Genomic DNA, 26,013 nt, shown 5'->3' with positions numbered 1-26,013 from the left:
TGATCTTTAGTTAAGTTTCGATTTCCAAGTCCTATCGTATGTAATCTCTCACAATTCCCTACATGCAAACTATATGCCAAAGAATATCATTTCGTTCGATGAATACTAACTACGAGAGAGTTAAGAATTTTTCAAACAAAATGACCACAAACAATCAAGAACCACTCTAATGCAGCTAATGACAAATAAACAAAACTTTTCTTTGTTTTAAATCGCTTAATCAACGAAAAGCTTCTAATTTCAATTAACTAATGCAACGCAAAAGAGATTATTCGTTTTCTTTTCAATGGAAAAGTGCACTAAACAAATTTTGAGAGATAGTAACACCAAGCAAAAAGACCAATTTCACTCAATGAGAACACAATCGAATCCCCAAAACACCAAAATAGTCCTTCAAACCAAGAAGAAAACACAAAGACCTCTACGGGCTATGTAATCCAAGCCTAAACGAAGTCAAGCGAAATCCAAGCGGAAAAGGAGCAAATCACTTGAATACTAACAAAAGGCTTTGACAACTACTAAGCAAGTGCAAAAAGTAATCACAAAGTCGACTGGACGATCAAAGAACCCAAGACTCCTATGGAAGGCTCGACGCACAAGGCCACTAGATGCCCTAGGGCTAAAATGTGAAATCGATAGAAAAAGGCAAACACCCGAAGGATGAAGGTCCAAAACCAGTCAAACAAGGGTCAAACACACTCCAGTAATTGAAAAAGACGCGGCAAAATACAAATCCAAGCTCAGAGGGCTTGAAGACAAGTGAACTGGAAAAGTTGACAGGCCTGGCGCGACTGTCAGGCTGCAACTCGCGCTTTTATGGGATTGGCGCGGGTTTTTTTTGAGCAACTTGCGCCAATTGGCGCGACTGTAAGGCTAAAAAGCGCGCTAATCGAGTTTGCTAAGTCAAAAACAAAAGCAAGCAACTCAGGGCTTGAAAACAATATCTAGGCAAACCAGGAAGCAAGAAACAGCAAGAAATCCAACCCAGAAAGCTATCTAAGCAACCAAACGAGAAACCAAAGAGACAAGACTTCCCCAGTGGAGTCGCCAAATTGTTGTGGAGGTAAATCCTCTCTGCGGACAGAGACGATCCCTACTAGCCCAGACCGGGTCTAGCAACAATCACACAATGCTATCACGCAAGTCCCTAATTGCAAATACAAAGTGGATGGTGAGAACCTACTTGGATTCCAATGCTAGTGTTCGTAGAAGAGATGTCGCCCTCGTTCCTTTGCCTTGGCCGGTCACGATCCCCACGATCTCCGTGATTGGACACCTGCACATGCAAAGAACAACACGAAAACAAGCATAAAATCTAGTAGATGCAATTATATATCAGTCAGAAAAGATATAACTCAACATCAAACATAAGACAATGAGAGTGGAACCATAATGATAGTCATCTATTATTAATAAATAACAAAAAAGAATACAACCATTGTTCTGACGTCAAATCCTCCTTTGGCTGGGTAGTCAGCTACACAAGTCTTGCAAAGCTTGTTGGGATGAGGAACAAGCCTCTCTCTCTTTGGGTGACAAGAATCTCCTTTTTTAGATTTGGCCTTATGGGTGCAAAGAAGGCTCTTGCAGCTTCAAACTCTCTATCACTATGCTGGGACTAGAACTATTGTAACTAGCTTGCTCAAGGCATAGAGGCAAGCTTTTATAGATAGAGAAGAAAGAGATAGGATCAACCACATTATTCATGAGATTGGCTTTATCACTTGGAAACTTCCATGAAATGTGGCAAACCACCTTCCCTTCTATGGAGATTCGAAGCCAAACCATCCTAGCTCAACATAGATTCAGTTGGTGAATGGGTTGAAGAGAACCTTCGGGAGCTGGTTGGTTAAAAACTTTACTCAATTCGGTTGGCACGAGTGCGACTCTGAGACAGAGCGCCAATGGCGCGCCCTTTTTAGAGGATTTCCCTCATTGCCGCGGGCAGTGAACTGTGGACCCGCGCTAATGCAAAAAGAGTTGTTTTCATGGGTATTTGGCAAGAGATGTCTTCAGGGCATATGAAGCTCATACTTAGAGGAATATGATGCAAGTGGTTTCAGGTCATGTCACTTCTCACAGGTCCCGGAATGAGTCCTCCAGTGTGCAGGTGAGAGGTAATAGGGATGGTGACAAACGGTGACAAATTGCTGTGTAACACACTCCTTCCGTTGTGGAATAGGTGGCATTCATCCCCGAGGACATTTAGAAATGATTGCTAACGCTCAACGAAGGGATTTGAGCAGACCAACACAAGAAGATAAAGAGCCCGAGAGGGAAATGAAATAGAAAGCATCAATTTGGCTTAAAAATCATGAATGTCAAAGACAGTGGGCTCACTGAGTTACTGCTAAGTGGTTGTCGATTGTTGTTCAGTTTTGTTGCTAAAGGAGAAGCCAAATCAGGAAGCTAAGGCAAAAGAGGCAACACAGAAGCAAAAGGCAGCCAAGGGAGTCACTTGGAGTTCAAGTGAAAAGCTCAAAGATAGTTGTAACTTGATAGAAGGCAGAAAGAAGCTAGAGCCAAGAGCCAAGAGCCGAGAGCCAGAGCCAAAGAGCCAGAGTCAAAACCAAGAGGCAGAACCAAGGGCCAAAGAGCCAGAGTTAGAGCCAAGAGCCAGAACCAAGCGCTGGGGGATAACATGGTGTCTGAACCCACTGTTGATGTGTAGAACAGCAGGAGTTAAGCCAAAGAGCTTGTAAAAAGACTAATACCATAATCCCAGAGAACCTAGTCGAATTGACTATAGCTCACGGAAATGTAGCCCAAGAGTTGTGGATGAACTCCTAATTAATTTTCTATCTTATGTGTTTGTTTTTACTGCTGCATTATTCACTGTTACATGCATATATATATGTCAGTAAGCACATTTACATATCAGCACAAATAGCAGATTTTTAAAGCATATAATCAGTTTAAGACAAACATAAGCATACACTATATTATCAAGCATTTCTTATTTCTGTATTGGTTAATCAAATAGAATTGGGAATATTCAAGCTTTGGGAGTGGGAGAGGTTTTTGTAAGTTATACAAGAAGCCTAAGAGCCCCATTTTCAAATCATTAATTAAGGAGATAAGATTGAATTATATTTGAGTTGTAATTAGTTAGCTCAATGTATTGAGTTAAGTCCAGTTGAATTAGTTCCAAACTGTTTGAGGAACTAATTGTGAGTTATCAGTCAGCTGATGCATGCGTGCACTCAACTAGTGTACTCTAGATAACTGACGATTATCTCATCATTAACTCATGCATGTCTATACTGAGAAAGACCCAGTTGAGATTAAAGGCAGGGACAGTGTACTATCAGTTGCATGTGTTCTCTTATAAAGAAAACTCATGCATGCAATCAAGGCAATCATAACTTGAGGATTACACAGTTTTACAAGGTGTGAGATCAGTGTGAGAAATCAGTGTTCCACTTGGTAATAGGAGGATCACTCAGGAGAAACTGCGCAAGGAAGTAGGAGCTTGGAGGGTAGAGGAGAAGGCTATGAGAAGTTTATTTTTCCTGTGAGCATCTGTGAGGATTGTACTGAGAACTGGGTCACTGTGAGAGCTAAGGCTTGGTGTAATTCTGATATATTTCCAACTTGTATGATAATACAGATAGTGGGGTTTTTAGCTGAGGCTTTCCCCTGAGTATTTTCTGTGTTTCATGTGCATTGATTCTTCTTCTTCTGTTATATGTGTTCAACTCTGCTTCAAATCGATCTTTAAGCTTCCACAAGTTTGATAGTAGAAGTATATTATAGTATTTTGCTTTGGTATATTGCATTATTGAGTTAATCTATAGTCAGATTTTCTACATAGATCTCAGAGGTAGATTTGTATAGTGTTTGCAGGAAATTCTACATATAGTTTACCTCTAGAAGAATTCCTACATATTTTTCAATTTTGGTTTTGTTTTTTGAAATGCTTAGTTAGAAAGCAAGAAAATATGCATAAATATATTGTCTTACCTTTTTTTCTAAGATATCGAGTCTACATATGTGTGATGAATATAGAATTAGGTAGGGAAATATAGGGATTATAACACCATGTCAAAAGGTTTATATATGTGTGCATTGCTATCAAATCTTTGGCAATGCTCTGCTTCCATCACCCTCATATCAATAAACTTTGTGCTTCTTGTTTTTTCAGTTTATGAACTTTTGTGCAACTGTTGTTAGGAATAGAAATATCATTAAACCTATTTGAATATGGAAAGTGTTTGATAATGAAACCAGAACTTTATTATAATGGAACAAAATTCGTGTTGTAATAGTGTTATTATTGCATGGGCTTGACCTGTTAAATCAGTTAGAGAGTGTGTCAAAGGAAGGAAGATGGGTTCCATTCTATGTGATATCGAATGAGACCGGATGTTCCTTGAGAGCTTCTCTATTCTTTGTGACTGTAGGGAGGATTATTATAATGAATTGTCCTAGTTTTTTTCTTGATACCTATGTTTTCTTCTATAAACGTGTGTTTCTTTTTTGTTGATGAATTTCTACCTGCTACGTATTATGTCTGTAGATCAGTACTTAACATCGCAAAAATATGCATTAAAAAGACTGAACAGATTAGCGAGATAATCATAGACTGTCTAACCATGCCATTTATAGATGCCTCTTCGTTCGGGCTGGTGCTTTTTCATCCACAGGGGGATGTCCCTAAAATGTCTGCATGCAATTTTTCTTGTGTATGGATCTACCTTTAAACTCAAAATGAATCAAGACACTAAGCTTCCCTCAAGCACCTAGAAAGCACCTAAGGACACGAAAAAACTTGTAAATAAAATTTTAGAGAGTGGGACTAGTTTCTCTAATTATGTTACAACAGCAAAATGGAAAAGGATGAGAGATAATATGTGCATTGAGTGAAAGAGGGATTAAAAGCAAGTACATAAAAATGACAACACAAGCCCTTTTGCACGAGTTCCTTGAGAAGCAAGACGAAATTCAAAGAACAAATCATGTTAAATCCATCTGATATATTAATATAGAGGCAGAAATTAATAAGAAATACAATAAACCAACAAATCCCATGCCAATCTCGAGCAAGAAATAATGGAAGTGCCATCAAGTCTGGAAGGATGTAAGACTGTGGTGAAGGTGAAGCGCCACTGAAATGTAAGAATGAATCTCACCTCATGCACTTTTTTCTCCACTTCTTTGTAGAATCCAAGAGAGAGAAATGTGTCCTGGGTGTTTGTGTGTGAGAGAGAAAGGGATCAAACTAAAGTAGAATCCAAGCTGAAGTAGAATCTTCTCTACATGGCGAACTAACTGCCTTTCTGCATGATTGTAACTCACCCATCACCTCCCTCACCCCCTTGTTACTCTTTCTTTCTCCAAGATAAACAAACTTAATTGCATGCTAGAAGTATGAAATCTGCTCAAAATACCCTCATGTGGAGTGTACCTCTTCTCACATTGTTATTTTTATCTTGCATGTGTTAACCATGGTCCAAGTCGATTTTACAATGACAGTTGTGTTCTATGCATGCTCTAAACTAATTGGCAGTAAACTAAAACAACCTCTATTAGAGTGCAACCTTTCTAAAGTATCAGCTTCTTTCTAGTTATGATCACAAACCTATTGGCAATTACCTACATTGATTTCCAATAATAATTACAACCACAGGCTGAAAGTAGGCTCTTCTAAATCACATCCCTCCCTCATAATTTTTTTCCTTTAATAACCAGAGAAATTTGTTGATAAACATCTTGATTAGAGGGTAGAGCACTAGTCCTCCATGGATTTCACTCATTTCCCTTTTTAATAAAGTGAATAGATGCATAAGATAAACAACAAAATCTCATGGGAAGGCAGGTTGCACTCACGCTGATTTTACTTGAGTAGGAGGGCGACCTCCAATATTATGATACATGCAATATACTTAATGGAAACCTCCAATATTAGGATATGCATGCAATGAAATATATATGGGAGATTCTTGTTTTAATTAGAATGGCAGCTCAGACAGAGAACAGCGTGAGGTAAGTTTGTAAAACTAGCAATAAACCTATTCTAGATATAGTGTTCCACCTTAGCCTAGGAATGACATTTTTAAGTGTTCACATGTGTGTATAAAAAGCACCTCACCTCACCTCAAGCCTCGCACTCCACTATCTAAGCAGATCTTCCATGAGGTCAAGTAGTAGGGGGAATTAGCTCTAGGGAAAATTATAATTCCCCCTACATAACTCAGCTGAAGTTGTAGAGGTATAAAGTCACAGGTAAGCACTATCCATAGCAACATATCGCAAGGTTCCATAGGGATTTTGAGTCGTCGTTTTTGAGTGAGATCTGTGTCCAATCATTTCTTTGCAATTCTTCAATCTAGCTTTTATAGGACTTGAGCCATTGAATCTAGCTTCCTTGGATATCCCTAACCCTAACCCTAATGCATCTAGTGGATATCACCATCACGTGTGGATAACACTGCTTCAAATACAAGACCCAGTAGGGTAGACTGAACGCATGAACTCATGCACCCAACACACTTAGAAAATTGTACCATTCACAGAATAGACACTCATGCATACCCTCCCCTGGATGGGTAATTATGCCTTCCTAATTGAAGACAATACATTCATACATGTGCCTCATCCAGTGATCCTACTAAACTACTGCACCTCCATTAGAGGATCTCTTATGGGCCCTCTACTAAACATCAACTTTCCTTTGTACAAGCTAGAATGTATTTGTTGAAGGATGATGTTGTTGCCGAAGGAGAACAACTACTGAGAAATAGGTAAAATCTAAGAATACCTCCACTCTTGTATCAGATAAAGTAAAATTATTGTCAAATTAAGCAATATTGTTAAACAATTTTCTCTTTATATATTCAGCGAGCCAAAAATGAAAAAGGATAATTGTAATTTTCTTTCACTTGACGAAATAAAGAATATAGAACTGATTTCAAAGTGTTACAGTTATGTGGGTAATATATTATATCATATGTGGGTACATGGAGCAGTTAGAAATCAGTCTACTGCCATAGACTGAAATGGAGTACAACCCTATTACAAGGCCTATGGTACCAAGTGCAACATCTAGTTTAATCACAGTGATATTCATTGGGTTGTAGCAGTGTTCTTTTGGAAAGAAACTAAAAGAGCTTTATTACATTTTGAATTTCAAATGCTTGTTAAAGGATCAAGTGGTGGCTACAATGAACAACTCAAACTGGGTGATCCGAGAACAAAATAATTTAGTATTTCCAAGACAAAATAACATTACTAATGTATCTATGAATTCCATGAAAACAGAACAATTTAATGTATTGAAATGATATTAGGAGATTTAAGGTAAAGAGGATCAAATTAAGTGATGTTATAGCCATACCATTGTATCCGTTGACGCTTCAAGCAAAGAGACTCGACAACACCAAGAACATTGACTGACCTCCAAGCATTGGTCATCCAAGACAACATAGTCCTTGTGGTTTGTAGAGATTCTTCTCACTCTAACATCAAGCTCTTCAAACCAACTTTGCACAAGGTCATTACAAATGTAAAAATTAGCAAGACACAAATTTGGTAGTAAATATGACCAAAATAAGAACTAGTGCAAATAATTTTCACAATCCTGCTTTTGAAACCAACATTATAATCTTCTTAGCATTATGATCAGTTGTCGTTGTTCTTCCCACATCAACGAACTCAACTCTACCTTGACAAAGTGTAATTGCATAAAAGGAATGTCGGTCTCATGCCAATAGGTCTCCTACGCTGAATGCGTAGGAAACTAGTACATAGACCATTTTTCTCTTCGCTTAGCTACCCAGGGCTTATTTCCCTTTCCAAATATCAATAATTCTTTTCCAAGAAAATATAAAATAAGAATAATATTTTACTATGTTCTAAAAGGTGAAGACGCTGAAATCATGCCACAAAGTGAAAGGAAATCAAATATTTTTCCTCAAACCACCAAATATGTAAAGTAAACAATAATAATTCTAAAAATAAAACTAGATCTATCGATCTATGCAAGAAATGAGTCAAGCGACTAAAAAAATCTGACCAGATCAAACCAAAAATTTCAAACTTGACAAAATCCTCTAAATAAGCAGCAAACAAACCACTAAAATTTTGTAAGATATCATAGCTAGACATCAACACAATTTCATGTACTTGAATAATCCCATTGTTTCTTATCGCTAGACTTCTTAAATTAGTTATTTATCATTTGATACTAGGACACTATCTATGTGAAAATAAATAGGTCCCAGCGTCATTAAATCCAACTTCATTTCCAATCAAAGATCAAATCCAAAGGACACTAACTCGTTACTCTAGGATGGTGCTAAAGTTAAATACACAAAATAACAAAAAATAAAGATATGATAAAAAATAGACCTGCAAGATTGTATTGGTCGAGTGTGACAGGGACACCAATAACTGAGACTAGAGAGATTTATAGAATGTGGTAGTTACTAGTGTGTGTCTATTGTGCGATTAGTGGTATGGTGGAGAGACCTACCAAGAAGGGACGTTGGTCTCGGGAAAGTATAGTAGGGAGATCCATAGAGCATTTATGTAAAAGGAAGATGAGAAGTGTTGTCTTCAAGTTGGGTTATGTTATGGTAGAATTTTGTTGGTGATAAGTGGTAACACTTACATCAATAGGTAAAAAGTAAATTTGAGGCATGAGTTAGACTAACTCATGTTATCTCATCCCTTAATGGTCCTAAGGACATGTGGGGACCCGAACAACTTAGTACCTGAAAGACTCGAAAGCATGGCTGACAAATGATTAACAAGAAATGGTTGAAAAATCACTTGAAAGTCTTGTTAAATTAGTTATTTATCCTTTAATAATAGTCAGACACTATCTATGTGGAAAGAAATACATCCCAACCTCATCAAATCCATCTTTATTTCATGTCACAGATAAGAAACAAACAATGTAATGATTAAATATGAAACATCAATCTTAAAATAACATGCATCAAAGTAATGTTGTTGTAATGTTACAATGAAAAATACAATATAGAACCTATTTTTACCTGAATTTGACATATAGTAGTCTTGCATGATCAATGGAACATGTATACCAAAATAAGAGTCCTAGGGTATTTCATTTTCCCAGTTCTCATCTTGGTCCTCATTTTCTAAATTGTGAACATGATCTTCTCTAAATGAACTGTCATTATGAGCCTCCAAAACATTATGTTCTATATCAAGTCCATTAGAGAGATTTGTTATACTGTTTTCTCCCCTTCTATCACAATCTGAACGCCAAAGAGTTAGCGCTCTTCATGTGGAAAATTGTCAATGTCGTACTTTGTTACATATAATCTTAAACATGTATCCACATGTCTATTAAGTTTGTTCCTCAACTTTGACTTCAAGAATGATAATGCACTAAACATTCTTTGATCCTCCACTGATCCCAAAATCATGTTTTGACACAAATCCGCTAATTTGAAATATTCTTATATGTTTTCTTGCAGGTATTGGCTAGTCCATAATCTTATTATAGAACCGTTTTCATTGGGATTTGTTGAAATGTGGCAACAAGAATATTCCAATTTTAATTTGTCCTTGAATTAAAATTGAGAATTCAAATTCAAATTTAGTCTCACTAACTGCTTGAAAAATAATTAATTAATTTATCTTGAGTTAATTAGTTGGAGAAATTCAAGCTAGAAGTCTTTGTAAGTCATGCAACAGTTAACCCTTAAATTAAGGAAGTTATCCCTTAATTAAGTAGATAAGGATGAGTTGTATTTGAGTTGTAATTAGTTAGCTCAGTTAACTGAGTTAAGTCTAGTTAAATTAGTTCCAAACAATTTGAGGAACTAATTGTGAGTTCAGTCAGTTAATGCATGCATGCATGAAACTAGTGTACTCCAGATAACTTAATATTCTCTCATAAATAATTCATGCATGTTAGTTCAGACAAAGACCCATTTGAGATTAAAGACATGGACAGTGTATTATCAGTTGCAAGAATTTTCCTATAAAAAAATATCTTGCATGCATAAGGAATTCATTCCTTGATATTTGCGCAGTTATACAGTGTGTTGGAGCAGTGTGTGAGATCAGTGTCACACAAGGTTACAATTGGAGCACCCAGGGAAAACTGCGCAAGGGAATAGGAGGATTGGAGGACAGAGAAGAAGTCATATGAGTTGTATATTCTGTCTATGAGCAGCAGTGAGGGATTGTACTGAGAGCTAGATAGTTGTGAGAGCTAAAGTTGTGTGTAATCCTGAGATATTTCCACTTGTATGATAATACAGATAGCGGGGTTTTTAGTTGAGGCTTTCCCTAGAGTATTCTTTTGTGTTTCATGTGTATTGATTCTTTTTCTCTGTTATATGTGTTCTATTTGATCTTGCTCAAATTGATTAAGCTTCCGCGAGTTTTATTGTAGAAGTAGATTAAGTATTTTGCTTTAGTTATATTGCATAATCAGGTTAATCTACAATGATAATTTCTACATGGTATCAGAGCAAAGGTGATTAGAGCTGTGAACAATATACTGAGAAGGGAAATTCGAAGTTTGAAGTTCTTAACTGCAGGTGAAAAATCAAATTCTTATCACACCTCAAAGTTCACCAATGGCATTCAATGGCTTGAGACTCGAGTATGCTCTGGATGGTAGCTCGAATTACATAGCATGGAAGGATTGCATGGAAGCGGTATTAGAAGACAATGGTTTGAATGATTTCATTGATCAAGAAATCCCCAAGCCAGTTGTAGCTAATGCACAAGAATTGGCTGAATGGAAGAAGTGTGTGGCAAAGACGAGAAGGATTCTTTTAGAGGGACTTCGAGACCATATTGTCTCGAGTCACCATCGGAAGGAGACTCCGTTTTCAATTTGGAAGACATTGAAGGACCTATATCAGAACAGTAGTGACCAGAGGAAACTGGCGCTCAAGGATAAGCTTCGAAAAATCAAGATGGAGAAGGGCGACACTATTTCTACATATCTGAACAAGCTCACCACCTGCAGAGATGAGCTTGGTAGTGTGGGAATAATGACAGCCGATGATGATATGGTGAGACTTGCTCTCCTAGGTCTTCTAAAGAGCTGTAATAGCTACCAGGACTCTGTGAATGGAAGAGAGAAACTGCCGGATTGGGAATGACTGTGGTCAGATCTCATGCAGGAGGAGATCAGGAGGAGCACTCGAGATGGTTCCTCATCAAAGAATGATGACGAAGAAAATCCAACCCTAAAAAGTACGGCAAGGAAAGGGAAAGGGAAGGCTTCCCATTCCAAATCGAATTCTTCTCATGGAGGTAAGAATATTGACAAATCTAAAGTGAGATGCTTTAATTGTCATGAGGTGGGCCATTATGCAATTAATTTCCCATTGAATAAATCCAAGAAGGGATCCTCGAAAGGATCAAAAGGTGAGGCATTAGCCTTTTAGTTCGAATTGGATTTTACTTTCATCACATGCATGGTTCATCAATGGTGGGTTGTGTTTAGTATCTAGATAGTGGAGCCTCATTCCACATGACCGACGATAAAATTTTATTCAGTACCTTGGAGGAGAAAGACCTAAAGATGTGCATAGAGATGGGTGATGATGGGAAGTACTGTGTTTCAAGAGAAGGCACAATTGCTTTTCAGGGGGAACATGGAGTTCCTCTCACCCTAACTGATGTAAAGTATGTGCCTGGACTGAAGAAGAACTTGGTATCAGTTGCGATGTTGGAGGACAAAGGCTATGATGTTGTCTTCAGTAAAGGAAAGGCATTCTTGAGACACATAGCCACGGGTCAGACCAAGAGGATTGGGATTTGACTGAAGAATCTCTATAAGCTAGAGGTAGATGATTGTGTTGCATTGAGTTCGAAAGCAAAATTGGTGCAAAGCCATGACATTAGCGAGTTATGGCATAGGCAGTTGGGCCACTTGCATCATGGGGCCTTGAAGATAATGCAGTAGATCTCTACCGGACTTCCCAAAGGTAAACTTGAGCAAGTGGACACATGCAAAGGTTGTACCTTGGAAAAGTACGCCAAGTCTTCCTTTCATGATCCAGACAGTCGAGTTGAAGCAATCTTAGAGCAAGTTCATACTGATGTGTGTGAACCATTGTCGACAGCGTCCACCATGAAAAAAAGGTATTATGTGATCTTCATTGATGATTTTTCTCGTAAATGATGGATTTATTTCATGCAGAAGAATGACCAAACCTTCTCAAAGTTTTGTGAGTTCAAAGCTTTGGTTGAGAAAGAATCAGGGAAGAAGATCAAGGCCTTGAGAAGCGACAATGGTGGAGAGTATGTCTCTCAATAGTTTAAGGACTTTTGTGCAGTGAAAGGAATTAAACGGGAGTTGACGGCACCTCATAACCCACAACGAAATGGGGTGGCCAAGAGGAAGAACAGAACGATTGTGGGAGCAGCTCGAGCGATGTTGCATGACTAAGGCCTACCATTTCATTTGTGGGCTGAGGCATGCAACACAACAGTGTATTTGCATAATAGAAGCCCGCATCACATTCTTGGGATGAAAACACCAGAGGAAGCTTTCTCCGGGAAGAGACCAGATGTGGGTCACTTCAGGATCTTTGGCTTATCGGTATATTGCCATGTGACCAAGGATGCCCAGAATTAACTTGAGCCGACAGCTGAGTTGGAAATACTTGTGGGGTACACTGATACACCTCACAACTATCAGGTGTACTTGCCTACTAGTCGGAGGACAGTGGTTCGCACAGATCTCAACTTTGATGAGCAGAAGGCCATGCAAGTTTCCCTTGAGAGGGAGCTCCAACTACAGGTTGTGGAGGAACTTTCGGTTCCTAAGGAGGAGGAGCCTCAGATTGATGCGGAGCAACCGCATGCAGAGGTTCCAAGAGTGGAGACATCCACTCAAGAGAGGGACAAAAGCGCACAAGAGAAGCTGACAGATTGTTGTCAGATGTGAGAGAGAAAGTGGGAGAACCATCTTCTCAGCGTACATAGAGGAGGTCGCCTGATAGGTACACTGAATACATGGCCTTTGTTGGGGAATGTGTTGAGATCGAGCCATCTTCCTTTGAGGAAGCAGTGCAGCAACGGATTTGGGTTGATGCTATAGTGGAGGAGTATGACTCCATAGTTCAGAACAGTGTTTGGGATGTGGTTCCAAGACCGGAGAACAAGTCAATTGTGAGTTCCCGTTGGCTTTACAAGGTAAAGCAAGCTGCTAATGGTAGTGTGGAGAAACACAAGGTAAGATTTGTTGCCCGTGGTTTCTCACAGGTTGAGGTGATCGACTATGATGAGACTTTTGCTCCTGTATCAAGGTACTCATCTATTAGATTGATGTTGGCACTATCAGCACAGATGGGTTGGAAGATCCATCATATGGATGTGAAGACTGCATTCTCCAATGGCAAGATTGAGGAAGAGGTGTACATAGAGCATCCAGAAGGTTTTGAGACCTTTGATTGTGAGTCGCATGTGTGTCGACCCAAGAGAGATTTGTACAAGCTGAAGCAAGCACCTCATGCTTGGTACACCATGATCGATAACTACTTCACTGGGTTGGGCTTCACAAAGAGTGAAGTGGATGCGAACCTGTACCACATCATGGTAAAAGGTAAGCAGTTGACCATTGTTCTGTATGTTGATGATCTCATATTGACAAGTGATGATCAGTTGATCATGTCTTGCAAGGAGGACCTTGCAAGAGAATTTGAGATGAAAGACATGGGTCTCATGCACTACTTCCTTGGCATGGAAGTGTAGCAGAAGGATGGGGAGTTGTTTGTGTCTCAAGGAAAGTATGCCAATGAGATACTTAGTAGATTCTACGTGGATAAGTGCAAGCCCATGCAGACTCCTCTAACGGGTAACTGGAGGAAGGAGGATGCTACTTCAAAAGAAGTAGTAGAAGCTACTATGTATCGGCAGCGTGTGGGTTCACTGATGTACTTAGTGAACACACGACCAGATTTGTGCCATGCGGTGAACCAGCTGAGTCAAGCTATGGTTCAGCCTACCAAGATATTTTGGAAGGCAGCTAAACATGTTTTGAGATACCTCAGAGGCACATCTTAGTATGGATTATGGTACAGACGAACAAAGGGAGTGAAGCTACAGGGCTACACAGATGTAGATTGGGCAGGGAGTCCATCAGATAAGAAGACCACATCAGGAGGAATTTTCAACCTTGGCTCAGCTGCAATTTCATGGTATAGCAGGAAACAGAGGTCGATTGCACTCAACTCAGCAGACGCTGAATGCATGGCTGCAATTCAAGCAGCATGTGAGGCCATTTGGATGCGGAAAATTCTAGTTGGTTTGTTTGATCAGAGGATGGATCCAACTGTGATCTATTGTGATAATCAGAGTTGTATCAAACTCTCTGAGAATCTAGTATTTCATGACATGTCCAAGCACATCGACATTCGGTATCATCATCTCAGAGACTGTGTGGCGAGGAGAATCATGTTGTTGCAGTATATTTCGACCGAGGAGCAAGATGCTGACATTTTGACCAAGGCATTGTCAAAGTGTAAATTCGAGTTCCATAGAGATAGGGTCGGGGTGGCAGATAATCCCTTTCTTGTTGAAAGGGGGTGTTGAAATGTGGCAACAAGAATATTCCAATTTTAATTTATTCTTGAATTAAAATTCGAATTTAGTCTCACCAACTACTTGAAAAATAATTGATTAATTCATCTTGAGTTGATTAGTTGGAGAAATTCAAGCTAGAAGTCTTTGTGAAGTCATGCAACAGTTATCCCTTAAATTAAGAAAGTTACCCCTTAATTAAGGATATAAGGATGAGTTGTATTTGGGTTGTAATTAGTTAGCTCAGTTAACTGAGTTAAGTCCAGTTAAATTAGTTCCAAATAGTTTGAGGAACTAATTGTGAGTTTAGTCAATTAATGCATGCATGCATGAAACTAGTGTACTCTAGATAACTGAATATTCTCTCATAAATAACTCATGCATGTCAGTTCAAACAAATACCCAATTGAGATTAAAGACAGGGACACTGTACTATCAGTTGCAAGAATTTTCCTATAAGAAAATCTCTTGCATGCATAAGGAATTCATTCCTTGATATTTGTGCAGTTTTACAGTGTGTTGGAGCAGTGTGTGAAACCAGTGTCACACAAGGTTACAGCTGGAGCACCCAGGGAAAACTGCGCAAGGTAATAGGAGGCTTGGAGGACAGAGGAGAAGGCATATGAGTTGTCTATTCTGTCTATGAGTAGCAGTGAGGGATTGTACTAAGAGCAGAAATTGTCTACTAAACATTTTGATCTTTTTTGAAAATCAGCTTTTAAAGTTCTTGGACATTGACAATTGTTCCAATATTGAGGGTATACCACACACATGGCCTCCAACAATTTATCTCGAGGAAATCGTTTTCTTATCCCTAATGATAGTGATCTTGTAATTTATATCAAATTTTGTCTCACTGAAATCACAATATTATCAAATTGGTCTCTTGACACGGGGCAATCTTTAGTGATTTGTCCCGTCTTGCTAATATAATGAAAGGGAACCATATACCCATGCACTGCGATACATAGTATCCCTTTTTCATCAAACATAAAAAAAAATCAGTATTTCCTATATTGATGATCTTAGTCCAACTTTTAAACTCTAGACCGGTAAAAGAGTCTGGCATCATATACAAATTATCCAATGCAAGACATGTTGACTTTCTCGCATTTGTGTATTCCGCAATATACATTGTGCGATTCTGAGACATTTTCACAAGAACATTCATTTCATGTAACATAGGAAGAATTCCAACCAATATCAATAATGTATCTATATTAGTTAGTTGAGAAAGAAGATCTTGAGCTTTGTCTACATTGTAGCGATTTTCATACATCAACCCTACCAAAAATTTGAAATCACTAAAGAGTCTTTGAGATGGTCCATTTAATGAAATCCATCTTGTATCAACATCTTTCAGTAGTTTTTTTTCCATCGTAACACCATATGCAAATTGTTGAAACTCTAAATATTGTTTGGGACTACGAGAAAAGTATGCATGAGTCTCACGTATAAGATCTTCAACTTTTGAAACTAATGGAAATTTGTTTACTATTTTAAATGCAAGATTCTTCCTATGAGCCATACAATGAATATTAAGCATACATGGTGAAGTTGATATTTGTAGCCTAACACAAAGGCCATTCATTTGTCATTACATTACCGATGCTCCATCTGCTCCAACACACACCAACTTTTTTGCAATCATTAAATGATCCACACCACTTTCCTTCAAACCATTAAGAACAAGTTCATAAATATTTTTAGCTGTAGAAGTCTCTCTCATCTTTTTAATCCTAAGTAGATAGAAATGCCTAATATGGTCATTAACCATATAAATGTTCATGCAAATCCATGAAGTATTATCTATAGTCGTAACCTCATCCAAAGACAATGCCAAAAACCTAGCATTTGCAGTCTTCTCTTTCAAATCATCATTTTCTACTTGAGCTAGATATCTTGCCCATTCCCAACCACTGGTTAAAGACCAATGAGAATATGGAAAGTTTGACACTTGAAGAAAAGATAGAAATTTCATTTGATCTGGATAATCTGTCATAAGATGACCTTTATATAAGATGTGGAATACAGTGCTCAATTGTGTCGTCTTGGATAACAAACTTTTTTCCATCATCTTTTTAAATAGAGATATGATGGTTCCTCCATTTGCCTCAAGTTTCCTCTTACTTATTAAATAATTTTTTATATTCTTCTACATATTCAACATGTCGACATTCCTCAGAAGATTTCCATCTAACAATAGATTTCTCTTTACGATTTACAATTTTCTTTTCATACACCTTTCCTGCATGTTTTTGTATCGTATCTAGCTTCATTTGAAATTTCACTACCTTTTGAGTTTTCCAACTACACACAATACATCTAACTTGTCAGAAAACCTTGTTCTCATTTGTAGGAGGTATTTCTTCAATAAATGGAAAAATGGAGACCCAATTTTCTTGGAATCATCTCCCTATGGTCCACTGGCCTATTTTCCTTTTCCGCGAATTGATTGTGTAACCTTCCAAGGAAAAATATTTAACATTTTCATCACCAATTTATGTTGAAATTGCATTTATCTCACCCTGATCACTTGAGGAACCTATTATTTCATCCATCGTATGGATACCAAATACATTTCCACAAGAGTTAACCTCTCTCTCGTAACAGATTGTTCAAAAGAGCTTCAATCATGAAGAGAATGTGTATCTTTAGATGGAGCCTTTTGAAAGTATGATAATACATCCATTTGCCTTGATGGTTTCTTCCCCGATTATCTTTTTACATCTCACTAAATATTCGACAAGTAAAATTTCAAATCAATCTGCAAATCTGCATCAACATTTTTCAAGCGTTGAAATATGTTTCATATAAATTCACTTGTTCATAGAAAATAGAATTGTACTTCGCAAAAAAATTGTTGAGTCAACATTGAAAGAACATATATCAAAAATTGAATTTTGAGGCAAAATGGAATTTCACAAAAATTATTTAACCATGATAATAAGAAATTATTAACTTTTAAGACATAAAATATAATAATTCATTTGTATAACATTGAAACAACATCATCCTTACAGGTCTATCTTAGTCCTTTTGGTTTACTAGTTTGGCTTGGGTCGATATCCATGCTACTATATATCTATGGGTGGGCTTTGAATCATTCCCATTCCATGCAGTCAGTTTTTTGGACAAATTCTATTAGAAAAATTAGTGACTCTTTCAATTCTATGCAGAAAATAGAATATTAATCCTCATGTATTTGAATGTAGGAATGATCTAGCATGAAATCCATTCTTAAATGAGTAAATTTCATATGGATTTGTTGTAGAATTCCCTTGTTGTTTTACATTTGTGTAGCCATCCATCATGCTAAGAAGTGGATGAATCAATGAAATTTGCATGTGTTAAATGGGGATTCTATGTGAGCATTTGTGATTGCATCTGTGGTTTTCATCACGAATCCCATCTCTTCAATAGCGCTAACACTTTCTTTGGTTCTTACTAAATTAACACACTTCTCTCTATCTTGATGATTTGGGGTTTCTCGGGGCCATAGTGAGCGGGGTCTGTCACACAACTTTCGCTCCCTTAATCCAGATATATATCAGCTTTCGCTCCCTAAATCAGATATATATATTCTTTCACTCCCTTAATCCAAATATATAAGAGCACAGATGGACGGATGTGAATGTCAAACGAAAATTTTGTTGTACACGTAGTTGTCTTTGTTTTTGGATTTGAAGAATAATTTGATTTATATATAATACCACAACAACCATTTCAATATATGAGCAGGGATAATACATTGGTCTCTACATATATTTTGTCGTTATGAGATGGGCATTTGTGTATGTGGATGTTTTTGGATGTGAAGAATAATTTGATTTATATCTCACTATAGAAATTTCAACTATGGCTCGACTTTACAAAATGCGTGCAGGAAGGAAGAAGTTATGTCATGTACAATATCCCCAAGTCATTAGCAACATGAGAAGCACTCTGGGAAACATTGAAAATTTAATTTTAAAATGTGAGAATGGGGGCGAGTTGAAAATTTAACTTTGAAATGTGAGAATGGGGGCGGGTTAAAAATTTAATTTTGAAATGTGAGAATGGGGGTTAGCATAGTACATTTTTAGAGCATTCAAGTATATTTTTTCATTGTCAGTGAGATGATGGATGTTGGACTATACAGTGTCAAATTCTTCTTCAACACATCATCATGATGTTGCGAAAATGGTAGAATAGAGATTTCTTAGGGAGAGTGCAGGGTGTGTGCTCAAATATATATGTGTACAGGATTTTGCTTGTTGGACCCATTTTGGGCAAAGGCAAATGACACTGTGTTGTGCCATATGTTGTTTGGATAGGATGGGATGCCCACTGCAACATTGTGGAATAATGTCATGTTTGAAGATATGACACAGGAACAAGCCAAGTGAAAGGAACTTGACAACTTTTGGATGTAACACACATTTCATTTTGGAGGAGAGTGGAAGAAAGGTTGGTTGACTATGATGAGAATGTGAAGTTCATTTTGATTGGTAATGATATAGATGTCATGCTTATGACTCTATTTATTAGTTATCTAGGTAATGGAATTTACAATGCTTGCAACCTCCAATGGTTGTTGTTGTTACAACAGTTAAAATTGCAACATGACCAAGTCCTCTTTATCTCGCAAGTCCCATTGGTCTAAGTCTCGGTTGCACCCACATTCACTGTACAAATTAATTGTCAGTGGCTCCTCTTAAAACTAGGAATTATGGTTAACTTGTTTCTACATTTTCTCTACTCCACACACACACACACACACATATATAGTAGGATTGGTGGACTCGTTTTGGGCAAAAGGCAGATGACACTTTGAACATCATCCAAACCCAATGTGAAAATAGGAATGAGAATTTGCAACTTTGGTCTTTCCCCTTCTTTCAAGGTAAGGTAGCAAAATCAATTGTGACATTGGATTTTTGGTTTCTGATGCATGAAATATTGTTGAGCCAAATATTTGCAAAATTGTTCTCTGCTCTTCCACACTATTAGCCTTAATGATTAAAAAGAATAAAGTGCTTCACTTGACCCACCTTGGCTCCAAAAAATGTATTTCATAAATCCAATGATAGAAAATATGTCTAGCTATGAAAGTCTCCATTCTAAATTTGATTTTGATGGTTCAAAAAAATATATTTCATGTTGTAAAAACCACAAATCCAATGACAGACAATATCTCCACTTGTGAAAGTCTCCATTCTAAATACAATTTTCATGGGTCAAAAAAAAATATTTCACGCTGTAAAAACCACAAATCCAATGACAGACAATATGCCCACTTGTGAAAAGTCTCTCCACACCACAAATCCAATAACAGACAATATGTCCACATGTGAAAGTCTCAATTCAAAATACGTTTTTCATGGGTCAAAAAAAGATATTTCACACTATAAAAACCACGAATTCAATCACAGTCAATATGCCCACTTGTGAAAGTCTCACCACAAATCCAATGACAGACAATATGTCCACTCGGGAAAGTCTTTATTCTAAATTCGATTTTGATGGTTCTTCAAGAGGTTGCCCTAGAAAATGCAAGTTTTGAGTTTGTAATTAGGAATCACATGGAAGACCCATCCTATGTTGCTATAGGGAATATAGGCTAACCTGCCAAGAATTATGTCGACGTTGTGGCAGCCAAGAAGGAGCTAGAGCGTCCATAAATTTGAATGCAGAAGTGTAGACTTGGAAGGGGACTCAAAACTCAACTATGATCAATTAAGGAATCAACAACCTTCCATGAATCATTGGAGGTTGGAGTCCATTGTCATAAATGAAAAGGGTGGCTTCCCTCATCCCCAATTTGGAACTCAAACACGCAAGGAGCAGGAAGGACGGGTGCAACAAGATATCCAGATATGTGGAGCATCCTCCAAGGGGATATGAAAAGACAAACTTCACTTCCTGAATGATGCATATAGGAATAATGTGGGAGGATCAAGGATCTTTAATGATGGCAATTCAAGCCATCAATCCACCTTTCCACAAAATGAATAATCGGGAAGGATCCATCCATCATGGCACTTAAAAAGTGCCTCAAAGGTGTGGAAACCCCTTGATCAAATTAACCATCAATGGAGAACAAAACCTAGAGCCAAGTACGACGAATGAGGTTAATGTGTTAAGTCCATGACAAGGAGATAGTTAAGATGCACGCCTCACTATCTCCAACGGTCTACACAAATTCCTAAACTTGTGTTTTCATTCTATGGAACTCTACTCGCATTCTCTCTCTCTCTAATGTGTTAAGTCCATGACAAGGAGATAGTTAAGATGCATGCCTCACTATCTCCAATGGTCTACACAAATTCCTAAACTTATGTTTTCAGTTTATGGAACTCTACTCGCATTCTCTCTCTCTCTCTCATAATGTTGTCTATCTTTGTCCCTGTTTGAGCCTCTCTCTCTACCATGGAGGATCCTCTCTAGGTTTCTTTAGTGCATTAGTAAAAGATTGAGTCTACCTCCCTATTTGACCAAGGTTATTTTTGTGATAGCTATCATGGAGGATCCTATCTAGGTTTCTTGTGTATGATTGACTCTTCCTCTTCCCCCAAGCATCTACCACATCTATGTGGCCCTTGGAAGCATCCCTTCCTTATTCCTACCTGAAATAGAATTTTGTTATTCATTGCCAACAAACAGGACGTTGCTACTTCTAGACAGAGTTTTGGGAACTATACCTTCTTCTTGGGGTTGGGGAGGATTTTTGGGAGCTATACCTTCTCCTTAGGGTTGTGGAGGAGCTTTGGAGCTATACCTTCTACTTCGGCTTTTCATTCGACGTGACCCAATCTTAATCAGAGTGTTGGGTCTCCTTCCTTTGTTGGGGGTATTGTCCTTTTTCTTTGGCGTTCCAACCAATTATGTATTATCCACTTTTCAAAAATCACTTTTCCCTCTCCAAGTTCGACGACATTCATGATTTCGATTTCCAAGATATCAAGCATTACTCCAACACTTTTAATTTTAGGTTTTTAGCCCAAAAGGTTAAGCCTTCCCCTTCCAAAATTGGCCAGTAGTCTTTTTGTTTCAAAATCCAACCCCTCAAGATAATTTGGCTTTTGGTTGCCTATTTCGTTGTTTCTAAAAATATAAGTTTTCTTCCATTTCCATCCAGTTACATCACTGCAGTGGAAACGTAGGGATGTGGTCCAAAGACAAGTTTGGAGAAAGGGATGCTGAGGCATGAACTCCATTTGTAATCTGACTTCTGTAATAATACATATTCCAATGTCAGCCAATCACTTCCAGAAAACAACAACAAAACAACAAAACAATACTTAAAGTAGTCAAACTGAACAAGAGATCTGTTGGGAAATGCATAACAAAACCAATCAATACAATCATGGTATTTCAAGTGTAAAGACAAGTTATCAAAACAACAATCACTGATAATTTTGAAGACACACAACAAAATGATTTTGTATATTTGATTTTTCAAGGATACTAACATACATGTTGATAATTTCTTTTAATAAAGCATAAGTATTTTTGCCTTGTGTGAAATCATAATTTACAAATATTCTAATGTCTAATGAGGATAGGACAGTTGATGTCAATGTCAACAATGCACTAGGGAACATTGTTGAGGATGACCATGTGACGGTAACTAATGATAACACACCATCAGCCACAGAACCACCATCAACAACAGTCCAAGGGGCAAGTTCAACTAAAAAGATCAATGCTATAAGAGGATGAACAAAAGAACAAATGTTAGTTGCAATTGATGACAGAGTTTAATGGATACTTAGTTCGGGCATCTGCAAAAAACATGGTATTCCTCCCTCATCAATACATTATTGCATAAATGCACTGACTCGTACAAAACGTAGAGGGCCTCTTACAATTATGACTAAGGAGGAGGAGGCCAAGGTGGTTGAGTGGTGTAAAGAGATGGCCCAATTGGGACATGGGCTAGAGTTGATACAACTCAAATCAACAGTTGCTCAAATCTGTCAAGGGAGGCCAAACCCATTCAAAGATGGGTTTCTTGGTAAATCATGGTGGTTTGGGTTTTAAAAAAGGCATCCAGAACTTGTATTGCGCACTGCTGAGGGCCTTGACAGAGAGAGAGCATTAAATTTGCGCCCTGCAGTTGTGCAAAAGTTCTATGACACACTTTCTAGTGCTTATGATAAACATTCTTATGGAGCAGACCATATATGGCACTGTGATGAAACAGGTTTACAGGAAGTGAGGAATTGTGGCATGCGGGTAATTGCCAAGACAGGGAGCCGAAATGTGCCAAAGATTTTGCCTAAGAGCAAGAAGTGGATAACTATTTTATGTTGTGTCAATGCAATTGGTACTTCAATCCCAAGATTTTATCTATTCAAAGGTAAAAATCAACTGAAAAACTATATACATAACTGTGAACCAGGTGCATGCATGGCTGCACATTTCCATGCATGGATGACTAAAGAATTGTTTCTAAGTTGGTCTTTTCAGTTTGTTGCATTGGTACCAGGAGGCGTCTCGCCTAATAACAGACACCTATTAATATTAGATGGCCATGGGAGCCACATGGTTGTACAAACAATTGAGGAAGCAAACAATTTAGGCATCGGCCTGTTGACATTGCCCGCTCATACCACCCACAGACTGCAACATGTTGATGTTAGTGTGTTTGGCCCTTTCAAGAACTATTTCAAGTCGGAGCGTGCTGCATGGATGGCAAAGAATCCAGGGGTTGAGGTGAAAAGGTTCGAGCTAGCAGAGCTTGCAAGTAAAGGTTTTAAAGGGCTTTTACACCATCAAATATCAAGGTTGGCTTTAGGAGGACAGGAATCTGGCCACTGAATATGATGCTCTTATGCATGATACTGGTTGTAGCCAAGCGTTTCATGTGGATGGTCAGGAAGAAGGGAATGCCCAAACAGGTGATGAAGTGCAAGAAGTAGATGACCAAGATGATGCTGTTGCAGTTGGTAATATGATTTCCCTATCTCAAGGACACTTATATGTTGAAGATGATGAAATTGTATGTGAAACACAAAATAACCATGAACAAATTCATAGTAACATGGAGATCGTTCCACCAACTCAAGAACATGAAACACCTGTTGCTGATATTGTTAATGACATTGTTGAACATGCAGTTGACAATGACCAATTGAACATGCGGTTGACAATGACCAACCAACTCAAGAACATGAAACACCTGTTGCTGATATTGTTAATGACATTGTTGAACATGCAGTTGACAATGACCAATTGAACATGCGGTTGACAATGACCAATTGACATTACCAAGGAGAGAGCATTGTATTCTTGTTGGTGTGATCTTGCTATTTCATGAGGTGAAGAAGGATTGAAGCTGGGAGGATGGCGCCACCTTCATGGCTAGCAGAAGCAATGATCAATATGAATGCACATAGTGTCTCAACAACCAATGAAGAAAGCATGAACATGCCCTCACAACCAGCAGAATTGAACAGTGAAATTGTTCATTTTTTTGTGGACAATAGATCAATAGAAGAAGATGAAGGACATAATGAGGCATCAAATGAAGATAATGATATAGTTCAATCAATTCCATCAGATACTGAAAGGGAAGTACCAAGCAATGACATGCAGAGTGGGAGGGGTGGAGAAGACATTTGACCGGTTCCTAAAGCTACCAGTAGAGAGAGTATCAATGAAAAAAAGCAAGGTGCACTAGGTAGTCTTTGTCTGGGCCGAAGCTCACAGTTACTCACCTCAAAGGACTATATAAACCTGTTAGTTGAGTCTGCAAAAAAAAAAAATTGAAATGCAAGAATTAAAACAAAGAAAGAAGGATCTAGTCAAGTAGAAGAACGCACCAAGGATTGTTGCAGCTCAACGTCGAGCAGATGAAAGGATTGAAAGAGATAAAGCAAGGCAAGGGAAAGGAAAAACGAAAAGCACAACAAATGCTTGAAAAGAAAAAAGGGATGATCAATGATACAAGAATCGCTGATGAAACTAGGATTATTTCAAACTCATTGGACTCCATTGTAGATAATACACCATTATTTCAAGATCTCATAAACATTCAAGTGCCTCACTATCAAACTGAGGGTTTACCCACTTGCCTTATTCCTACCAAAGTTGGTGTCAATTCTATGTATGCTCATTACACACCTCCACTTAATGCAGGGGTCCACAGTGTGAATGTGAGATATGGGTACTCAATACCTCCATGGTTGGATGCTGCAAATTGGAATCAATCATATGGCAACAATCAACCATTTCCTAATCAACCCTTGACTGGTAGGCCAACCTACCTGGCTCAAGAAGGTAACTCGGGGAGTTTTGGCGCTCAAGATTCTCAGGGCCATAAAGAATAGGGGTGTCATATGCTTTTGGTTCTAACCACATTATGATATGGATTTTGGATGGATTGTATCTTTTTCTTCTCACAGAAACATTTTGGCTCACAACCTAAATTGTTTTATTTCATAATGTGTGCGACATTGTAACCAAAATCCATTTTAAAAGGAACATCTATAGTCTATTATAATGTAGAAATCTTACAAAATTCTCAGGGTCATAAAGAATAGAGTTTAAGAATTCTCAATGAATTACGCATACTTTCAGGATATGCAATGTATCGTTAAATTCACTAAACCTCTGATCTTTTGAATATCCTGCATGCAATTACCAAATTAATGAAATTAAATGAATCAGTCATGAGAACTGAGGTATATCTTATATATATTGTATAAAACAACTTTTCAGTTTGACTAGCCTTGCAGTAATGTTTATATGAATCACTGCAAGGGTACATAAACTTTTCAGTTTGACATTAGGGCAATGGATTTTCATATACCCTTGCGGTAATGTTTATGTCTTTAGTGACAAACGCTCTGCGTCTTTGGTGACCAGTGCTCTTTTTATTAGCAAATCTATATTGAAATCTTCCACAAATAAGCAAATTTCAAGAAATGGATCTTTCATTATCTCAGGATAGAAGATAGTTAGAAACTTAGAGGTGAGATAGCATTCCATTTGTTTTTCTCCGCCATCTCTATACGATAAGCTTTCTGTATGTCTTCCTTGCAAGGTATAAATGCTATTGGCATAATGAAAAGTTTTGGAATTCCACCATATTCTCTACTATCTTGTTCGATTTGACTAGATTCCATTTGTTCCGCTGAGTCACTTGTCTTATTGTACATTTTATTTTGATAAAATGCACTGCTTCTGCTAAGGGAAGGCATCTTATAGAAAAGGCGTTTGTTTTCATTCTGCACCCTTTACGCACATCTCTGTTCCTTGCAGTGATAAACACCCTCACATGTTTTTCCTTGTGTATATCCATTGGCAAAAGCTGTTCAGGCGGATTTCTATCGAAGACATTGCCTATATAAATTTATAAATTGGACAAGCAGATCTACACACTAGGAATAACTTTTTTCTTTTTTTGCAAAAATTTAACTGAACAAAGAGGCCCAAACATAGGAATTGCAGGGAGAGCAATAGCATAAATTTAATAGGACAAAGAGGTATGGACAGAGGAAT

General features: G+C 37.9%; 1 protein-coding gene across 5 annotated transcripts in view; it reads right to left on the bottom strand.

Annotated features, from left to right (window-relative positions):
- Positions 1–26,013, bottom strand: part of LOC149238733 (uncharacterized) — a 133,454-nt gene that overhangs the window by 96,004 nt on the left and 11,437 nt on the right. For 3 of the 5 annotated variants that reach the window (XR_016246399.1, XM_089373170.1, XM_089373171.1), the window contains one exon: positions 7,337–7,481. The exons of 1 other annotated variant lie outside the window; for it this stretch is intronic. Coding sequence is in view for 2 of the 4 variants with exons in the window: in XM_089373170.1 (XP_089229296.1) it covers positions 7,337–7,481 (145 nt within the window). In the remaining 2 variants the exon portion in view is untranslated. Of the gene's footprint in view, positions 1–7,336; positions 7,482–16,557; positions 17,299–26,013 lie in introns of those variants that run through there. One more of the 5 variants, XR_016246400.1, reaches the window with a different exon arrangement.

Source organism: Pinus tabuliformis, chromosome 8, assembly GCF_031772625.1.
Source record: "Pinus tabuliformis cultivar Carrire ecotype Pingquan chromosome 8, CPIR1, whole genome shotgun sequence".
In the NCBI taxonomy this organism is placed as follows: domain Eukaryota; kingdom Viridiplantae; phylum Streptophyta; class Pinopsida; order Pinales; family Pinaceae; genus Pinus; species Pinus tabuliformis.
This window is presented reverse-complemented; position numbering and strand designations above follow the sequence as displayed.